The sequence below is a fragment of the Capsicum annuum genome, chromosome 5 (genome assembly GCF_002878395.1).
Source record: "Capsicum annuum cultivar UCD-10X-F1 chromosome 5, UCD10Xv1.1, whole genome shotgun sequence".
NCBI classification, from domain to species: Eukaryota; Viridiplantae; Streptophyta; class Magnoliopsida; order Solanales; family Solanaceae; genus Capsicum; species Capsicum annuum.
This window is the reverse complement of record NC_061115.1, coordinates 196,410,397-196,432,675: the sequence shown is the minus strand read 5'-3', so window position 1 is coordinate 196,432,675 and position 22,279 is coordinate 196,410,397. Positions and strand designations below refer to the sequence as shown.

General features: G+C 29.2%; 1 protein-coding gene across 1 annotated transcript; it reads right to left on the bottom strand.

Annotated features, from left to right (window-relative positions):
- Window positions 1–5,341: 5,341 nt before the first annotated feature.
- On the bottom strand, window positions 5,342–6,506 carry LOC107871072 (ethylene-responsive transcription factor 5-like). The gene is given in 1 exon segment (NM_001324993.1): window positions 5,342–6,506. A coding segment is annotated over 1 exon segment (822 nt). The 5' UTR covers window positions 6,386–6,506; the 3' UTR covers window positions 5,342–5,563.
- Window positions 6,507–22,279: the final 15,773 nt, after the last annotated feature.

Genomic DNA, 22,279 nt, shown 5'->3' with positions numbered 1-22,279 from the left:
GTTACTGATTGTTATCAATTCAGATACTGGGATAACTGTTAAAGATCTTAAAAAATCTAGAAGTCATAAGTTTGCTTAGCTAGAGAAAAATGGGTGAAAAGAGAAAAAGCAGATGTAACTAGTCTAGCTAAAGCCACCCACATTAACTTGGATTTGAAAATAATGTTTAGCTAAAAAAAAAAAATGGGTGAAAAGAGAAAAAACAGATATAACTAGTCTAGCTAAAGCTACCCACATTAAATTGGATATGAAAACTAGGGGTGTACATCGGTCGGGTTGGTTTGATTTTCTATTGAAAAAAAAAAACAAATTAATAATGTCGGTTTATTAAAATTATAAATCAAATCAAACCAACATAAAATTGGTTTTTTCAGTTTAGGTTTTAATCGGTTCTTTCGATTTTTTCATTTTTTTTTATAATATTTATTTTTGAGAATTATATTGTGATTGAAGTTTAGATCAAGTATGTTTTCACTCATGCGCTAATGAAAAACCACAATTATGAAAAATTGAGGAGCGAAAAACTCTCTTGAAACTAAAAAATAAGAAGAAGAGTGAAAAGTTTAGGTTTTAAGTTTGTATTGGATTTTTTATCATTTTATCAGCAATTAATGGATAAATATTACAACTTAAACGCCTAAATATGAATATATATATATATATATATATATATATATATATACATACATACATATCTACTTTCTAAATATTGAAAATTAATAAGACTAATTGAAAAGTATTTAAAAAAAAATTATAATTAATATTTTATCTATAAAAAGTTAAATTATATACATGCATATATATATATATATATATATATGTCTAATATATTAAAAGTGGGAATATCCTTAGAAAAGTGAATTGAACTTATCACGGTACTATTTATTAGTCTCAGGATAAGTTATTTCAAATATTGGCAACCAAACAATGCATTAGAAAATTTATTTTGAGACTATTATTTTATCTCGAGATTATATGTTTTAGTACTTCACACCAAACGACCTCTAATAATTTATAAACTGTGTAATTATTTTATCCCATATTTGGTTGATGGGATAAGTTAGTCAAGAGATTACTTATCTCACCATTTATGTCTTAGTGATGAATAAATTATCCCATACATATGATGGGTCAGTGAAATAACTAATTTTAAAATAATTAATTTTAAAATAACTTGTTTCTAACCGAACGATTCATAAAAGATAAAATTATATTGAATAAATTATTATCGAGTTATTGGTTCACTCTTACAAAAAGTAGTCAAATCGAGAACCTAATTAATAAGCCAATAACTTGTGACGGTAAAATAATAATTAAATTATTAAACTGAATTATCAGTTTAACTATTAATTTGTACCGCCCTAGTTGGGCCAGAATATCTTAATTCCTCACATGGGATGATGTTATATTCTGCAATACCTTTAGGGATCATTTGCTAGAGTGTATTACAATATTAATAAATATATTAATTTAATGTGTATTAGTAATACCTTATTAAGTATATTTTTTTATCCTATATATAACTAATGTAAGATTAGTTATACACTCTATTATGTATTGAGGTGTGTATTATCAATACTTTAAAATCTATGGCATTAGTAATGCAATGGATATAATACATGCATTAACATGCTTAAAGATCCTATTACCCCTCAAAAAAAATTTTATATCCTTTCCAACATATATATTGAGGATATTATGTGGGGAAATTTTTTTTTTTTTTAGAAATTATATAATTCATATTTTTTTTAGTACATCGAACCAAACACCGCATAAGAAAAATACAATTATAACTAATGCAAGCATAACTAACATAAATATTATTAATACAAGCATTACCAATACACCATATTTTACATTATTCTTATGCACTCTACCAAACGACCCCTTAGTAACAATATCAAAGTCACCAGTATGTACAAGACTTTGGGAAGTAGTTCTATATAATAAATATTATTCCCTCCGTTTAAAAAAGAATGACCTACTTTTCTTTTTAGTTCGTTTCAAAAAAGAATGATTCCTTTTCCTTTTTGGTAATACTTTAATTTCAATTTTTTATGTGACATATTTAGGATTACAAGATTAAAGGGTATTTTGATACATTTGATACAATTTTAATTTAAGATTACAAGATTTAAAAAAAAAGTATATTTTTTTAAACTTTATGCTAAGTTAAATAGGTTATTTTTTTTTTAAAGAAAGGGAGTAATTTATAGGATAGGATATATCGTGACTTATTAAAAGTTTCTGGATATGTCAGACACATGTTGGTCTCCTTGGCCCTAGTATGAAAGTTATGGGCATTTTGGATTTTTGCGGCTGCGTCCACTTGGTACATGTCCAATAAATACTTGAAAAATATCTAAAAATTCTATCTGAATGTGTTTATTTCATGGTTTGATTCATGGAATAAGATAGATATTTTAAGTTTAAAATTTTTATATATTCTTACAAAACAGGATATGAAGGGTAGAAAGTATGCAATTTATAATACTATCTTATAAGTGATAGTATTAATGTATGATTTATTCAGAATATATTTAATATCTTCAATCAAATAAAATAGAAATTTAATCTCAAATTTAATGATGTATATCCCATCTAACTTCGTATTATTTTATTTCACCACCCAAATGAGATGAATTAATTTAAATATTATAATCTCAAAATAATTTAATCCGCATTCATGATAACCTATTTGGTTCAAGTGGGAGGTATGCTCAATGTTGCGAAGGCACAAGTCCATTGATAGTGACATTGATGATTTTACCAAGAAGTAATTGTATGTGGTCCATGTTAGGGATGTTGAGACAAAAGCTTAGCAACTAGCTAGTTATTTAAATGGGGGTCGGGAAGAGGGGCCACTTAGCTAGTAGCTAGAATCAAGTACTAGTTAATTTCCCTTCGTAGATTTTTGTGATATTTTTTTCCCTTAGTTTTCATAGATTTGTCAAATTTGTCTATATTCATTGCTATAATATATATTGTACTAAACACGCGCTTTATGTGTGTATCTTATTTTAATGAGTTCAGGCGTTACACTAAATAGGATATTTATTTAAATAATAAAAAAGTATACAATAATTAAATTCATCTTTTAAACATGTAAAGATAGAGAATTTATTTAATTAAATCTAACATTTACAAAAAAAAATTCTCAAAGCGAATTAAAATTTATCTACCACCTGTAAATTACAACAAAATAATACGATGATAAAGATATCAAACCAATACAATTAAACCTAACCTTTACAAAAAAAATTTTCCAAAGTCGATCGACATTTATCTACTACCTGTCAACTACAACAACATAATACGATAATAGAGATATCAAAACAATACAATTAAACCTACCTTATCTAAAAAGAAAAAAATTCAAACCAGATCGACATTTATCTATCACCTGTAAACTACAAAAGTAATATGATAATAAAGATATTAGAACAATATAATTAAACCTAACATTTACACAAAAAATCATAAACTTATTATTTGAGAAGAAACAACAAAGCTATTCAATAATGAAAGTTTGTTAATTCTGATCAATAAACCCGACGTAATAGAAAAGAAAACTTAAAATCTAAAAACAACAAAGTCATGTAGTAGAATCAATAATGAAAGTTATATATATACAAAAATGAAAAGATGTTTCAGTATTCTTGATCAATAAAACAACGTAATAGAAAACAAAATTCAAAATCTAAAAATTAATTCAATGTGTTATATTAGAGATCCAATAACAAAACTATCTACAACTATAAAAGGATGACTCTAAATCTATTTTAGGTAAAAAAAAAATTACCTTATATAGAATTTTTTTTATATAATAATTTCTTTGAAGTTGAATTTTCTTTAACAAAATATTGTCATACATTTAGAAATTCAACTAAAAGTAGAAAATTTTCTTCATTTAATTTTGTATATATATTTATTATAGTCAATATTTAATATTATAAATTAAAGAAAAAATATGAAAAGACGATTTTATTTATTACAGAGTCTTTTAGTGGAGGATAAAAAATTTAAATCACTTTTTTTAAGTAATTTCATAATTTTAATATATTATAGATATAGAATAGATTATAGATATAAATTATTGATGTGGTGATCTATAAATGTGTCATTTTCTGCCTGCGACATACTGTTGTCGACATATAAGTAATAATAGTAATGCATGAACCGAATTTTGGGGTCCAATTAGTCCTTTTAACTTCAAGCATCTGGAAAATGGTCCTCTATTTGGTTCTCACAAATGTGAAGTTATTCTTTCTTTCTGTGTGGCTAGCCTTTATCTACTTCCCTGACCTCGGAGCGAATACATGATTTGAAGTTAATAAATTTTAATAACAATCTAATTTACCTACAATAATATAATTGAGTATAGACTCAAATATTTATAAATATTTCATAAATTTCTATTAGTATATACAACATGATTTGATTAAAATCTATCGAATTTTTCTGAGTCTAATAATAATAGTGATTTAGCTGTAAAGGATTCACCATAACGGCTTTAACATCAGATTTCGTACAAAGAGTCCAAGGTGGCAGGGTCGCAAAGTTTCATCACTTGTGGTAACGAATTACTTATAAAACATAGTAATGTATTTATATGTAACATCATTAATTGTTAGGCTTTTTGTTCATTAATTTTTTGAATAAAACGATACCTAATGTGTTAATGTCTACTACATTCATTCTAGTTTTGTAAATTTTCAAGAAAAAAGAATTATTTTGGTGAATTGATTTAAATAATAGCGTACTTCAATTAAAAATTCTGTAAAAAGATTAAGTACACTAATTAACATACTTTCCACCTTGTTATCTCTTCTGTTTCCGGCCAATATTTGCCGGAGCACCAGATTTACCGACATTCAACAAAAAATTAAGTGAAGTTTTTCTACCCCTCATCTTAAATGCTGCACAATCAAAATAGAAATACGAATGATACTACCTATTATGATGTACAATTAATAATTCATTTTATTATGAAACGGAGGAACTACTAAATATGATGTACAAGAAACATTAATAAAATTAAATAGTATTAATATTTTTCTCTAATATCGCCCGTATCAATATTATTTTCTCTAATACCTCCCGTCAAATAATTTGTAAAAGGATTAAGTAATCAACAAACTTCACCCATTTTGTTTCTCCCAAGACAAGATACCTTAAACAACTTTAAAAATTTCAGTATCTCCATCAAATTCATCTTGTTATCTCTTCTCCTTTTCCAGCCAATATTCGTCGGAGCACTAGATATTTCGGCATCCAACAAAAAATTAAGTACAACTTACTTTCCTCTCATCTTAAATGCTGCACAATTAAAATAAGGTGTATCAAAATAGAAATATTACTTGGTATTAATAATGTCATAATTTACTGGATATAAGAATAGTTCTAAATATAATGTACAATTAAAATATGAAATACTACTAAAATGGAATAAATATCCAAGCTAATATCAATATTATTTTCTCTAATACCTCCCAATTAAGTAATTAAGTAATTAACATCACACATTTTGTTTCTCCTGAAAGTAAAAACACCTTAAATAACGTTAAAAATTCAGCACCTCCATCAGCTCCATCTTGCTATCTCTTCTCCTTCTCCGGCCAATATTTGCCGGAGCACCGGATTTTCCGGCATCCAACGGGAAATTAAGTACAGCTTTTCTTCCTCTCATCTTAAAGGCTGCACAATCATAAGCTCTTGCAGCATCCACATCCGTATCAAATGTACCTAACCATATCCTTGATCCTTTTCTACTTGGATCTCTTATCTCTGCCGCGTATTTCCCCCATGGCCTTCTCCTCACTCCTCTGTAATTCTTCTTAGTTTCGGTACTTTTGTTTTCCTTAATGCTGCTTGAAATAGCACAGTTGTTGTCGTGTGTTGGATTGAGGATGTTGTCTGCATCGGTTTGGAATGCGTTCTTGTGTTCGTTATTTTTGTTTTTGTTAGTACTGCTGGAAACGGCAGAGCTGTTGTATGTTGGACTGAGGATGTTGTCTGAATCTGTTTTGAATGCGGTCTTGAGTTCGTTATTTTTGTTTTCCTTAGTACTGCTGGAAACGGCAGAGCTGTATGTTGGGCTGAGGATGATGTCTGAATCGATTTTGAATTCGGGGAAATCGGAGTGGAGATTGAAGTAACGGGAAATTGGAGAGTTGGGTTCGTTTAGGTATGAGGAATTGGGAGAATCTGATAGTGATGTGGAAGTAGATGGCTCAGTTTTTACTATCGAAGTAATGAAAACAGGAGACATATGATCGGAAAAGCAGGAATTGAGACTGTTGATGAATGATTCTGTATTTGTGAAATCTTCGAGGAGATGTCGTCTTATGAGTTCTAACGTTAATCCTTCGTCTTGTGTCGTCATCATTTGCATTATTATTTGGTTTTTCCTTGGTGAAGTTTGGAAAGTTTTTTGTGTTTATGTTTATGAGGGGGTTTCTGGATAAGGAAAATATTTGTAAGTTTTGTTGTAAAGGTTTTAATGTGAGTCTCTATATATGTGTAGTAGTATCATTATATATATAAATATTGACACACATGTATATATTTGTGCAAGAGGGGGAAAGGGAGGGGCTGGGGGTATGGCATTGGGGATACGGTTTGGACACTTTTTTTTTATTTGTGATAGTGAGTTTGTGATTAGCTGGAAAAAGATAAAGTTAGCTCGTTGTTTGTGTTAACGTAGAAAGAGTTATCCAATGTGTGTTGCATATCCTGTCATTCATTAATTTAGTGCTGTTATTTAATATGAAATTTTTTTAAAAAATAGGGTTGCTCTGAGATTTTGTTTTCAAGCTTTAAGAACACTTTCTTGTTTAATGAACTCTTAACGCTCACATGTGAATCTACATGAGCCATACTTACGGAATTTACATGAACCTAATAGCTTTACTTAAATTACTACTATCTATTAAAAATATATGCAAAATATCTAAACATATTTAACAGTAAACCTTGTAATTATTAAATATTACAATACAAGAAAATGGCTAAATTGTGACAGAGATTTTAGTCACAAATCTGTCACAAATTATTGATTGTGATGAATTTGTGACGGAAAAATATGCGTCTCAGAACCTTTGGTCATAAAATTATTGTGACGGATTTAATTTTCATCACAAAATTATTGTGACGGAACTGAGACAGATCGTCCGTCACAATATAAATTCTTAAATTTGACTTAAATTCCGTCACAAATTTATAACAAATTTGTGACAAAATAATCCGTCATAAAATAGTGACAGAATAATTTTCGTAGTAAATTTTCAAACCTAGTCACCACAATTGTGACAATATATTTCGTTATAAATAATTTGTGACAGACTAATTCAGTCACAATATGACTCTCTTGTCTATATTAGTAACAAATTTAGGATAGATTGTGACAAACTAAATCTGTCATAAAGTTTATTTGAATTTTTAATTTAATAAATAATAATAACGAAATACTAAGCTCTCTCTCTCACACTATATATATAAAAAATATAATACAAGATTTATAATTAAAAAAAGTCTGAAGTTAATTAAAACATGCAAAATCACAACTTCAATAAGCAAAAGTCTACCAATGTTTAAAATTTAAAGCATATAACTATCCAAAAAAGTGTGACAATGTTCAAGTCGACACTTGAAGCAACTAAAGTCCAAAATATTAAAGACTTAAGCATTAGATGAGTCCCTATTAGGGAGAGTAGGATTACTAAATGAGCGAGAAAATAATGGCATATCGCTCATCATGCGAGACCATTGCTCCTCCATAGATTTGAATCGATCATCAGTTTGTTGCCTCAAACGGAAAACCTCTTGCTCTACTCGTTGTTGCACCTCCAACTCTACACGCTCTTGAAAAACTCTCTCTTGATTTTCTCTCATATATGACACCTTTTTCTCAAGTATTTTGATGCGCTCTTCGGCAACATGATCGAACACTACAGCAGGAAAATTGCATGTCATATCTTTATACAAGGTTGAAGTTTGAGAGGCCAATTCATACACACATTATTTTTTTGTTCCACTCACAATACCAAAGTATATGCGATTTATATCGTGTTCTTAATCTTCTGATGAATCATCTGTTAATCCCGAAAGAGCAGTATATATGACAACCTCTATTTTATCCTAAAAAATATAAATAATCAACCAACAAAAACAGTATGAAAACAACCAGCCTATATAATACCACTAGCTAAAACAAGAAGATAAATCACTTTTGCATGTCAGCTCTTTGTAGGTGCAATATGGGAACTACATAACACATTAAATTTCTCTTACAATTGTTGGAAGCCCAGCGTTAGACTTCGCACTTCTTTCTAGCATGACGCAACATGATTCTTCACACTTGGAAGTGCATTCAGTTCATTTATATCACATTAATAGCCATCAATAGTGCTACATTCTGATCCAAATAGTTCATATATTAAAATCCACTTATACACAAACTAATCCATAAAAATTATAATTGGTCAGCAAGGACGGTTGTGCATAATGAAAAAAAAAAAACAGAAAAAGGAGAAAGCTGAAAACACCAGATGATTAAGAAAACAATCAACCCATTGCAGGTGCAATATTAAACTACATCACACAACACTAAATATTCTTGCAAATTTAGAAAACCAGCTGTCAGACTTGGACTCCTTACTGTTCTAACACTATGTCACAAAATTGACCAGAATGAGAAAAACACTCAGTTCAATAAAGGTACACTAACTATCAGTGGCACCGCATTATTTGTATTTTTAGAATACTCAGCCAACAGTATAAAAATTGACCAGAGTTGATGTGCCTGCCTGGTCTGAAATTTCAGTGGAAAAAGATACCCAGAATTTGCTACAGAAATCGAAAATCAAGTTCTTGAATGAGATTTAAGGCCCAAAAAGTATTACATTTGATCCCAAAGGGAGGGGACGTTACACAGGTATAGCTGATAGGAGAATTATATCGGGGATGGTCAGAAATGGAATGATTTCGCTTATACCTCTGCTAATAGGTGAGTTGTATTTTACTTGCCTACAGAGGTAAATTTTCTAAGACCTGAGTCCTGATCACTTTTCCATATTAATCTAATAGTGGAATCAGTTATTGATACTTGTGTCAAGGTAAACTGTCTACATAACACTCTATCAGCTTGCGGCCCTTCCCCGAATCCTGAGAGGATGGATGTCCTTTTAATAGTGTAAGGTCGTATGTACCAGTATTCTTTAGCTGACGTTAATTTGGGGTTGTTCTTAAATTGCAGCTAAAAGGACTAAAATAGAAGCTAGGAGAGGAAACAATATCCCCTGCATTCAAGCATTACTAGTATTTTAATGATAGAAAAGTTATAAAATGCTTAGTGATTATGTGTGGCGTTATCAAATCTTGATTTTGTTTAGACTGTAAAACTAAAAAACAAATGAGCATCAATAGATATTGTTTCTTCGATAATTAACAATAGATCTTGTATCAATTTGTTTGCATGAAGATACAAGTGTTGGACAAGTTTTTCCTGTTATTTTTTGCAATCTTATCGCGCTAGTGCACAATGCTAGATGGTGGTAGTTTTATACTTTCACATCATAAAGGCTGCATGTAAAGATGTCTCTCTCTTGGCTTTTTCCCTCTAGAGCTAACTCAGCAAACCTTATACTTTTTATCAAGCAGCAAAGAGAAAAAACATTTTGCTACCAGAAGAAATCCTAAGAAAAATGTTCTTCCTCAGTAAAATAGAGCCCAAGTTAAAAGAATTACAAACTCTTTTATATTTGCAGATACAAGTGAATCTGGTTTCACTCACGCAGAAAGACTAGGACAAGATAAAAGCACTTCAGCAATTTTCAATAATGTAACCTATTACCGCCAAGAATCCTAAGCTGAGATGGAAAATCATATTGCAAAATGTCTCTTCATCTAGTGCCACGAGAAGCAACAAAGAGAGTAAATCAAACAAAAGCACCACTCATACTGCAAAGCCAACAGTCAAGAACAAGACCCTTGTCAAGAAGAAAGCAAAATCGAAAGCAACAGTGACATCCGACACTTCTAATCTGACCTCTGAACAATTTATCTATCAGTAATGTCAGTGTGCTCTCAAGAATGTAAGAAACGAGTCTGGTAAGGGAACTACGATTCAAGGTTCTGGATGTACAACCACTGAATCAAGTGAAAATAGCAATCGCTGTCATGCTACTAAACCAGGCTTTGCAAATAATAGCCATGATGACAGGGTTACCCCTGTCTTGAAACCCAACAAGGCATCAAAATCTAGAGAGCAAGGGGACATTTCACAAAGCTCAAAGAACAATATTGGTGATTACAGTTGTAGCACAACCATCAGCGACAAGAGCAATCTAAGTGCAGTAAAACTAATATTTTGCACTAGAATGACTGTAAAGGATAGTAGATGCACTTAAAACCAACAAAAGCCTGGCGGAAATCATAAAACAAATGACAACATAATGATTGTAAATCCGGGAATATGCTCCTAACAAAGTAGCGACATAAACGTGGTGTTTCAGAGCCTTACCTAGCTGAGGCACCTCTCTGTTCATGGAAGGCATACATAAATATTAATACAAGATCAAGTTCAAACACAAGAAGCAAACCACAACAAGAACAACAAGATGTCAACGACAATACTAGTGAATCGAAATAGGCTACACCCGACTTCACTAGACTTCAAGATTTCAACAAAAACCAGATTTTTAAGAGTACAAGATTGCAACAAGTGTAGTGAATCAAAATTGGCCCCACAAGGCTTCACTACTTCAAGATACAAATAAAAAGTCACTCGACTTGCAAGATCTATATTGATCTCATGCTTTCAAGATCTAAAGAATGAGAAGCTTATTAGCAAACTTACATTAATGTTCTTCGACTTGGCATCAACAAAACTTCCATCCTTTTTTTGGTGTAACTTCTTAAATATCTCCCATGAATTTGGTTCATGGCCCATTTCGGTTGCCTGAAAAAAAGTTCAACATTAAAATCGGAGATAAAGTCAAAGAATTAATCTATTAAAGTACGAAATTTATCAATTTTATGATATGCTCTACTGTTGACCTGGAACCGCTGATATGCTTGCTTGGACCAATGCCCGGACCACTAGTTTCACTACATCGATTTTAAGTTGCAATATGAGGTTTGTTCTTAAATTCATCAGAAGCTCAATATGTCTTCCAGCTTTGCCAATCATCATCCGACACAAAATTTGATTTGTTTATTTCTCTTCTCCAATGATACGTTACTTTGGTATATAAGTTGGAGGCCACCTTCTTCCAAGTACGTTCGATTATGGAATTCTCTGTAGAATTCCACTGATATGATTTCTAGAAAAAAAAATAGTTAGAGACATAAACACAACAATAACATTATAAATTTTTAATATAAAGTAATATTTATCATGAATTCATGCCAATAGAATTTACGAATGGATTCAGTAACACTCCTCTATGTGTATCCAGTAGCATCTTGTCGTTCCTTAAAATTTTCTGTGATGGTCTTTGAGATAGAATGACCATTAGGGACAAACCTGAAATATAATTATAAATAGTAAACTATACATTTTATGAAATTTATTTTTTAAAAAAGTTGAATAACTTTTGTAAAAATATCTTCTCTTACTTTTTTCCGACAACTGATATGACCAACCTCCTAATTGTTGATGAGCTGCTACTAGACTCAAGAGGGATATCTATGGAACCGGGAGTATCAGAAGAACCAGCAATCAATGATGGTGTATCACTCATATTCTAAAATGACAATTATTCTATAACTGCAAAACAAAGTTCATGAAAAATGAATCATGTGAAATAAATTGTTTAGAAAGACAAAGAAAGAAGAAAAAAATTATCACTTTTACCCATTCTATTCCACTTTAAGAAGAAGAGCATCAGTGCTATTTTTTTACCAATATATGGTACTATGGTTGATTTCCATGTGGACACTGTTAAAACTGTTTCTAGCAAGCAGAATACCAATCGCAACTGTTATATCCGTATCATTTTGCAATGCCCCTGGTACCCCTTTTACACCTATCGATACAAATGCTGCTAAGAATCATAGTTCTATTTATTTGAAGGAAGTTTCATTTCGTTCTAAGGATCCAAGGCACATAAGTGAAGTTGTTCAGCTGATTAAAACTCTTATACGAAATGTTATGGCCAGGGAGTCAGAGAATGCCGAAAGGGCGACTTTGGTGAACAGATGAAAATATGTCTATAGGAGAAATACCAATTACTCCATGGCATTTGGCAGCGGCTACATAGTTTTATATAAGACAAGCCACTCAATGGACGAGTTGGATTTACACAATTAACTCTACTAAAAACATCGGAAGAGCAACTGAGATGACATTAAACTCTATTCAAACAAGCGACTCGGGTAGTTTGACGTATGATAAGAAAGTGCTTGCGCTGAGGAACTCAATAATTTGATCCCAAAGAATGGAATTGGCTCAAAGACCAATGATATTTAACATGAAAAATTACCTAGTGATACTAATAAAGAGCAGAGGAAGCTAAAGTTTATATGTTAATCCGATTCCAAACCCATCTAAAAGTCTAGCTATAAGCAGGACATAGACATTAGGCGGCCACAACATTTTTAAGTCACTAAAAAAATATAGCATGGATGACATAATAAGCATAGGGCGATGACCAACGCTGTCAGCTATGGATACAAAACAAATTGTGACAAGGAACAACCCTATCAGTGCCTTCTGACCCCAGAAACAACCCCATGAGTTCCAAGAAACAACAAAAACTCATGCTATATCGCTAGTTAAGGGCAATTCTGTTGGAATCAATCTATTCCATACCTTAACAAGCAAAAAAAGGACCTAATCCATACCTCAATAAGCTGAAAAATATAGAAATTGAGATAAACTACCTCAATAAGTTGAAGAAGAATCGAAATTGAGATGAACTAAGTGCTTGCAGAAGAAATTGAATGTGGATTCTCTCAGTGAATGCGACTGCTTTGTGGTAGAAATTGAATACCTATGAAGAAATTAAGAAGATGAAAAATTAAGGATTTTGAGTGTAATTGATGGAAAAAGACGACATAAAAAAAGAGAGAGAAAACAAAAAATATTTTAGAGGGAACCAAATTCTGCTTTTGGCGGAAATATATCCGTCACAAATAAATTTTTTTTAAATTTTTGTTGTAATGGAATAAATTGTCCTAAATTTTTATTACATTAATTACTTTTTAAAAAAATTGTGATGGAATGCTCAATCTGTCACAAATTTAGTAATGGATTTGTGACAGAAAGTTATTATTTTTTCTCATCAGCTTTAATTTATGATAAAAATATTTCTGTCATAAAAATTATATTTAAATCTGTCACAAATCTGTTATTCTTTCAATACTTATGTGAAAATAAAAAAATTAATTTTTTTATATTTATGCAAAAATAATTCATCATAAATTCATCAAAATTCTGTCACAAATTGTGACAGAAGTATTTCGTCTCAAATATTCCGTCACAATTTAATCATTTTCTTGTAGTGTTAACTTGACATATAAATATTTAATTACAAAGTTATCAGCTTAAATTATACTTATAAGGTAGCTTTTGCATCTCATTTTATGTGGCACCCCTGATTTGACACCGTATTTAAAAAAAATTTGAAACATGCGGTAAGATAATTCTTGAATATTTATGTGAGATAAAAAAAAATTAAAGTTTAATTATTTCTAATTATAATAAGATGATATTCTTTTTTAAACGAGTTAAAAAAATTGTATCATATAAATTTGGATGAAAGGAGTAGTATATTATTCCTTTCATCTCATATTATGTGACACACTTTCTTTTTCAGTCCGTCACAAAAATAATACTTCATCTTACTATAATTAGAATAATTTAGTTTTAAAAGTGTCATTTTATTCTTAACGAAATAATTTATTGTGACATAAATGTTTAAGGATAATTTTAAACTACAAAATTTAAAATTTTCTTTTTATCATTATGTTAAGTTAAAAAATGTCAAATAGAATGAGATAAAAAAATAATAAATTTAATCTTTATTAAATTTAGTAAGAGTTATCCATAACTTAAAAGGGATGGATGTGAGGTGTAGCTTGTGGGGTGCAAGGGATAGATGCAAATTGTGTCCCATGGATGTTGGAGAGGGGAAATTGATTTGTTGGTAATGTTTACAGGTTTAATAATTACCCAAGTTGGAAGATGACCAAATACACTCTCTGTCTAATGTCTTCTTCATCACAAGTTGGGAGGCTGTAGGGTCACGTGTCATAAAATCCTATAGCATCTCCATCAAGTGGAGGATTTTTAGCAACTTTTTAACCGATAAATAAGCAGGTTTTACGTATATGCTAGAGAATAATAAATTTTGATAGTTCTCACAAGGCTGCTTCATTAATTTTAATTAATTTATTAATTTAATAAAATTATGATATGTAGTTGATATTGAGATATAGATAAAATTATTTTATTTTCTTACTTGTCAAATGAGACTTTGTATGTGGTGTGTCATGATTTGAGAAATTATTATTGAGTTTTTTCTTAAATTTTTAATTGTTCAACTATTTTAAAAAAAAAATAGAGAGAAAAGTCTCAACTGAATTATTTAGAGTCCCCTGTTGTTAAATAATCAGTAAATGTCTTAACTAATTTTATAAGGTTATATTTATTTATGATGAACGGAATATTGTTCTCAATATTTGCTAATTACTTTTTATGTATTGAATTAAATTTTTGCATGAACAATTTTATCTTACTTTTGAAATTATCAATAAAATCGTTTAAATATTGAAAGCTAAAATTATTGATAAAATTAAAAATGAAGGTAGCGGTATCAATTAAGATCAGATTATTTTTAAAATACTTTTTAATTGGTTGAGAATTAATATTCTTAGGTATAAATTAAATAAAAAGAATTAATATATTCTCGAGGTTCATTTTGATGAATTTAATTTTTTACCCCTTAATTTAAAGTAAAACTGAGCTTAAATTATCACATTAACAAATTTAAATTCTTGCCACATGAAATTATGAATAAAATTAAGACTTAATAAATATCTGAAGAAATATATTTTTATTTATAGCTATAGAATATATGTTCATAAAACTATTAATATTTTTCAATTTATGATCTTTGTGAGTTATAATTTTTTTCTATATTAAATCATATTATTATATAAAATATTAACTTACTTGAATTTGAGTCTGAGCTTAGCACGGATCTTATAAAACTAGTTTTAGTGATATATTTTAAAATTGTGCACGTCTATAGATTCAGAGCAGATAAAATTACTAACAAATTGGATCATTATTTATGATATTAGAGTCACTCATATGTTAGCATTGTTGATTGTGAGTCAGAATTTGAGCAGATAAAATTACTAACAAATTGGATCGTTATTTATGATATTACAGTCACTCATGTGTTAGCTTTATTGATTGTGAGTCGAAATTTAATTGAATTTAGGCAAATATCAGGAAGGCCTAGCAAATTTAAATGTTGAGTTTAGGCAAAGTTCATGTGACACCATATCTTGAGATACGAATTCCACATAGGCAAAAATACATAAGAAATGCTGAGTATATATTTAAGTAGGTCTTACATTTTAGTGACGTATTCTAGCTAAAGTCGGATGAATCTAAAATCAGAGTAGATAATATCTATTGAGCGCATGTGCTATTACGTACAGGTTATATATACATTAAAAACTCTATGAAATAAGATGTTAAATACTAATACATAAATGAGAGAGTTCGACCCTCTTCAATGCTTTCTGAATTGAGCCTGTCACACAGGGTTCATCTAGTGCGGTTTACATTCCTGTGTAATTTGCAGGCTAGCTATTACACGGTGGAGATCTACCCACTGCGCACTCATCCAACAGGCAGGCTGTGACAGAGATTATAGCGGCTGAAGGTTATTCTGAGATTTCAAAAATATAATCATTTTTTTAATACATCCTACTAATTAAACGTCCCCTAATGCTGTAGAAATCATAAGTCAATGATTGCTTTGGACTTTACCTAGAATGATTTTCAAAATCCTGGTCCTTTAGGAGTTTAGGGTTCTAAATGGAGTCTTGAGGCCAATTGAATCAAAATCTAAAAGAATCCATGGCCCTAGGTTGGGTTTCCGCTTCAAATCTCTCAATGACGTTGCAAAAAACAACTAAGGTCTCTCTGATGGACAGTTTTGAGTATTTTAAGTTACCCTATCGCTTTAATAAAAGTGTAAACAACATAAATTCCCTACACAATGAAAATAATTACACAAAATCCCTTCTTATTTTCTCTCTCCCTTTTTTTACAAACATACTCATACATTCGGTCACATATTATACATTGGTCAAATGTATGATGTAACGGCTAATCCTAAATTTAAGGTAATTGAAATAATACTTATTTTAAAGTTCCTTAATTGAAGGCAATAATTGGGCAACTTTAACTCTTTTCTGTATAAAAGTAGTATCTTGATATTGAATTTCAAAAGTTTTCTGAAAGTTTTTTTTTTTTTTTAATCTTTGATTCAAGATTTGGAAAGGAAAAGCAATAAATTTCTTCTACATACATTTTTCAGTACTACTTAAATCAATATGAATATCCCCATATTGCTGCGATATGCTGGAATTTGGGAGTCAAAAATAAGTTATAAGTCATACAAAAGTGACACAATAATTGTTTCGGAAGGTATTACTTTCTTGAAATTGGTTTCTACGATCGCCATGAAATTGGATATCCACGAAGTATGAATAAAAATAGAAGTTAAATATGTGGTTGAAGGAAATTCTTCTCCAATTGTCATAAGAAACAACAATGGAGTGAGGGTTTACGTTGAGTTGAAGAAACAATTTTGTGGATTGATTAATTTTTCGCTTTATATTTTTTGATATTATAGATCTAGGAAATTATGCCAAATTCTTGAATTTTTGTGAAAAATAAATTGTACAGTATTTTTGTTGAGCTTCAAAAAAAGTAGGATGCCTAAGAAAATCTTACTCTTTCTCATTTGTGCACATTTATGCTTCTTTTGATGATTGGTGTGTTCTTGCAGATTTAATTGAACTCCATTTATTTATTATTTTATGTTATTTCAGTTCTGAAAATGTTTAGTTAGATTTACTTGTTTACCTATTTGCAGGTTCATGTAATTGGATAGATTTCAATAGATTCTGCTTTGAATATTGGAAGAAGATAGAATAATCTGTGGATTTTGGAATGAAACTGTACCATTTCAGTTAACTTACAAATGTATGATATGTTGTTATACATTCAAATCATTGTATGATGAAAACTGTGCTAATCCGGTAAACATTTGAATGTATAATATTTGACTATACATTCGTCTATGTGTATAATGAAAACTGCCGCAATGACAGAAATTGTATTTTGCTCTGGTTTTATTATTTTTAAAATGTTTGTTTAATCCATTGACTCAATTTTAAAAATTTTATGCAGTTATGTACTGATTTGTCATAACAAAGACTGCAAGTGGGTACACGAGTGATAATGAGGATCCTCATCGGCCGTGGAATAGTTTTCTCCAAACAATTGATGAAAGTGCACTTGTTATTTTAGAGTAGCATTTTTTTTTATAATAGTCGGCATTGAAAAAACTAATTCTTGATTTTGTAGTTAATGTTAAATGGTTACAATGTTACTTTTTGGATGTTAATTCACTTTTTATGGATGTTCTTATTCTTATTATACATATATAAAGTCTGAAGAAATATTGTGCAATTACTTACACTATATTGTAATGTTAGTAATATAGTTTGGTAGTTATTGAGTTTGTCTTACATTTTATTATATATTACATATAAAACTAAATTACAAAATAATGTGTTACTGTATATATCAACATATTGAATTTTTAACAGTAGATAAATTATGTTATAAGTTAATAATACATTGAACAAGTGTCTCATACGTTAAACATATGTATTACATAACATCATACACGTTGTTAAGAGTTCACGACTTAATAGAAAATAAAGAAAATATTTAATGTCATACATATTTATAAACTATAACACTATATCATACATTATTAACATACTTTTAATGTATTTTTTACATTAAATACATTGTGAACGTATCATACATTTACTCGAAAGTATAATCTATAATCATACACATAAAACAAAATGGAAAAGCAACTTAAAATTATCACGAATTATCTTATATAAGTCTGTCATTTCTTATGTTGTTTAAACAAAAAATAATACATGTAGTCGATTAAATGTCACTGTTGTCAGTAAAACATCATGCATGTTAATAAAGTATAATAGTATATCATACATTATATATATATATATATATATATATATATGAAAGTTTAATGTATAATTGTGTAATACACATTACGTTTCAACAACTATTTACTATAATAGTTGCCAAATTACACACCCACAATAAATGTATAAGGAGTATGAATAAGGATAAGATCCCTTCAACACCCACTTCTCATATAAGCATCAATTTTCGATTCATTCATAGAAGACACCTTCAACACCCACTTGCAGTCTTTGTTACGACAAATCAGTACATAGCTGCATAATTTTTTTTAAACTGAGTCAATGAATTAAACAAACATGTTAAAAATAATAAAAGCAGAACAAAATACAATTTCTGTCATTGCGACAGTTTTCATTATACACATAGACGAATGTATAATCAAATATTATACATTCTAATGTTTATTGGATTGACACAATTTTTATTATACAATGATTTGAATGTATGGCAACATATTATACATTCGTAAGTTAACTGGAATCAAATCAAAGAACATTATACACTGACAGACATGTATAATAAAACATTATACATTCGTATATTTAGCAAGAATAACAACAAACGAATCAACTTTAGGACAAACACTTCTTCAAAACGTCAAAGAACAAATTACCATAGAATATAAGCTCAGCAAATAGAATTGATCAAGAACATCAAAGTTAGGCTCATCAACATCAATCTCCTTATCACTATAATCATCATCCACCACAAAATTGGACTCAATCTGATTCTGTGGGACAACCACTTCCAATTTCACTTCCACTTTCTTTAGCGGAGCAGGGAAGAAATCAAGATCGCCACATAACCCCATTTTCTCAAATATCATCATCTTGAAAGCAAGTCAATCACACCAAAAAATGAAGCAAGACTAAGCAGCTAATACACAAAATTTACAGATTATTCTATCTTCTTCCAATATTCAGAGCAGAATCTATTGAAATCTATCCAATTACATGAGCCTGCAAATATGTAAACAAGTAAATCTAACTAAATATTTTCAGAACTGAAATAACACAAAATAATAAAAATGTGAAGTTCAATCAAATCTGCAAGAACACACCAATCATCAAAAGAAGATCCAAGAATTTGGCATACTTTCCTAGATCTAAAATATCAAATTAATTTAACTTACCTAACTATATGACTAATTCAACAGAAGTGAAAAAAACAAAAATCATATTCAACAAAATCAAGAACAAAAAAAACACATAAAAATTCAATCTTGAAGCAAAAGCTCAAATATTTACATCAAATCTAAAGATCAAACACAATTATTTTAATAACAGAATAAACCCCATATGAAAAAATCAACACCAAATTCCAATAAAGATCTTAACTTTGCCACATAAAAATAAATATTTTTAAGAAATAGTTGTACAGAGGACGAAGAAGAATGCCTAAAAAATATTGTACTTTTTTTTTTTGCAAAAAACTAGTGTTTCACATGCGTAATAATTAAAAGAGAGAAAGTTAAAAGTAAAGGAATTTATGTGGGAGTATATAGGGGAGTAAATTACGAAAGATATATTGAAATTGTGAGATGTATAATGTTTACGAGAGAGAAAATTGAAAGCAAAGGGATTTATGTAAATAATTTGGGATATGTGTAAATATTTTAGCAAATTGGTATATAATGTAATTAGGTAATTTTAGCTAGTGTATACATGTAAATTTTAATTAATAAAATCTTATAGCATATGATATGTTCCTTAACATGTCCCTAACACATACACTGTTATCCTCTTGAGTGAATCCTGAGTACCAGCTTTAAAAAAAGAAATTGGGGGTTGGGGAAGGGGGAAATTGGAGAGGTATCACAATATGGAGAATCGAATCCTCACCGATAAGGTGAAAGTTCAGATAGCCAACCAACTGAACTACTAAGATTTTCGAATCATGAGTACAAATTACCTCGATCTCGTGATAGTTACAATCATATATAAGCCCCTTTGGCTAGTCCAAACTTAGTTATAAAATATTTTAGGGCTTTATAACTAAATAGTTGACTTCCCAATATAATAATAAGTATAAATAACATAAATACCAATCATTTTGAAAGTAATTACACTCTCTCCCACTTTTTTAATTACTTTACTCTCTCTCCCTATTAATATACATAACATAGCCGACATATATATAGCATTCTATGTATATGTTGAGATTTTTGTAATGTATTTAGAGAGTTGAAATTTTTTGTAATATTAGAAATATAAGTTGTGTATTTGTGTAATTTTTAGAAGACTTTATTCATGACAAAATCTCCTTCGAGTGTGACCAAAAGTTAAGTGATCAAAACGTTCAACACAAAATCATGAGAAAGCAAGAAAGGCAAAATACTTACGATGATATATGATGGACTTCCACATAAATAAATTAGTTCGAAAAAAAGTCGCGGGCCATTTTACTTTACAATAACTTAACTATGCTTTTATTCACACTAGTTTAACCGCACGCATCTCGCATCTGTAACGTTTGATTAGTTAAAACTAAAAGACTTTGTCTATTGCGGAGATTTTTAATAAAATGTAAAAGTTTAAATCACTTTTCAAAAATCTTGCACACTTTAATATAATAATGTAAATATAAAGATATACACATATATGTTTTAGCACTAGAAATTTCAAGTGGTTGATGGATCATTACTTTTGCGTTTGTCATATAGTACCTCTTTTCCTTGTTGTCACATGCTAAGAGAGACGCATCAATTTGAACATTATTTGTGTTACGATTATTTTTCTTTGTGTGTGTATATATATATATATATATATATTTAAAAAATTTCTTTATATTTAAAATGATTTTTTTTATAAAATCATTGAGTACATTCTTATTATGTACTTAAAACTTTTAAAAATCTGGTATTTCTTAAATTTTTCTTATTCGAGTAGTTTTATATTTTATTTCTAATTTTTTCAAATCTTCTTAAAAATAAAATTTTGTTGATTTAAAATTCTAGTGAAAAATGTATCTGTTGTCATTAATTTTGATGACTTCTAATAAAAAAAAGTTTTATCATAAATATATTTAATTAATTTTCAACTCTTTAATTAGGAAAAATTATTGAAACTTCAATGACTTCTAATAAGAAAAAACTTTACCATAAATATATTTAATTAATTTTTAACTTTTAAATATTAGAAAAAAAAAAAGTTAAAAGACGATTTTGTCTAAAGTAAGAACTTTTAATGAAAGATAAAAAGTTCAAACAATATTTTTAAGGTCTTTCACACTTTTAATATATTATAGGTATAAATATAGATATACATATAGATATAGATATAAATTATAGATTAATCACTCTTACACTCTTTTAACACGCATATATACCGGACAACAAATACCAAGTCAAGTGTATGCATGATACTCTCACCGTTTCAAAATATTGTCACCATTTTTTCTTTGAAAGTCAAATGATATGAACTTTCATCAGTATTTTAAGTTATATATTTTTATTAATCTGTATAGATTTTTGAATATATAGATAGTTTAAATTTTAAAAATTAAATTAATTTAATCTAATTTAACTCTGAAAATTAATTAAATTAATTCTAAAAAAAAAACATGACAATTATTTTAAAAAGAAAAAGTATTTATTTGATGAGAAAAGAGAGAGATTTTGTTTATTTGCTGAAGGATAGAGTTGTGTGTACCATATGTCACTAGGAAATAGTACGTACCCGAGGAAATAGTCACCTTACGTATAAGCTGACCAGTTTGTCATCGTTATAAACAAAAGAAAAGAAAACAGTCTTGGTTATAAAAATCAGTACGGAAAAAACAGGTTTATAATAGTTGATAATCACGTGGGTAAATAGCTGTTGATTTTTATTTTTAAATATCAATTTATTATTTTCAAGTTCATCTGATACACTGAGAAGTTAATTATTCACGAGATTATTTTTTTTTTGTGAGGAGTGAATTTTAAAATAAAAGCTCTTTCTCTTTATTTTCCAATTTATGAGACAAAAATAAGCTCCACATAATTAGTAGGATGTATCA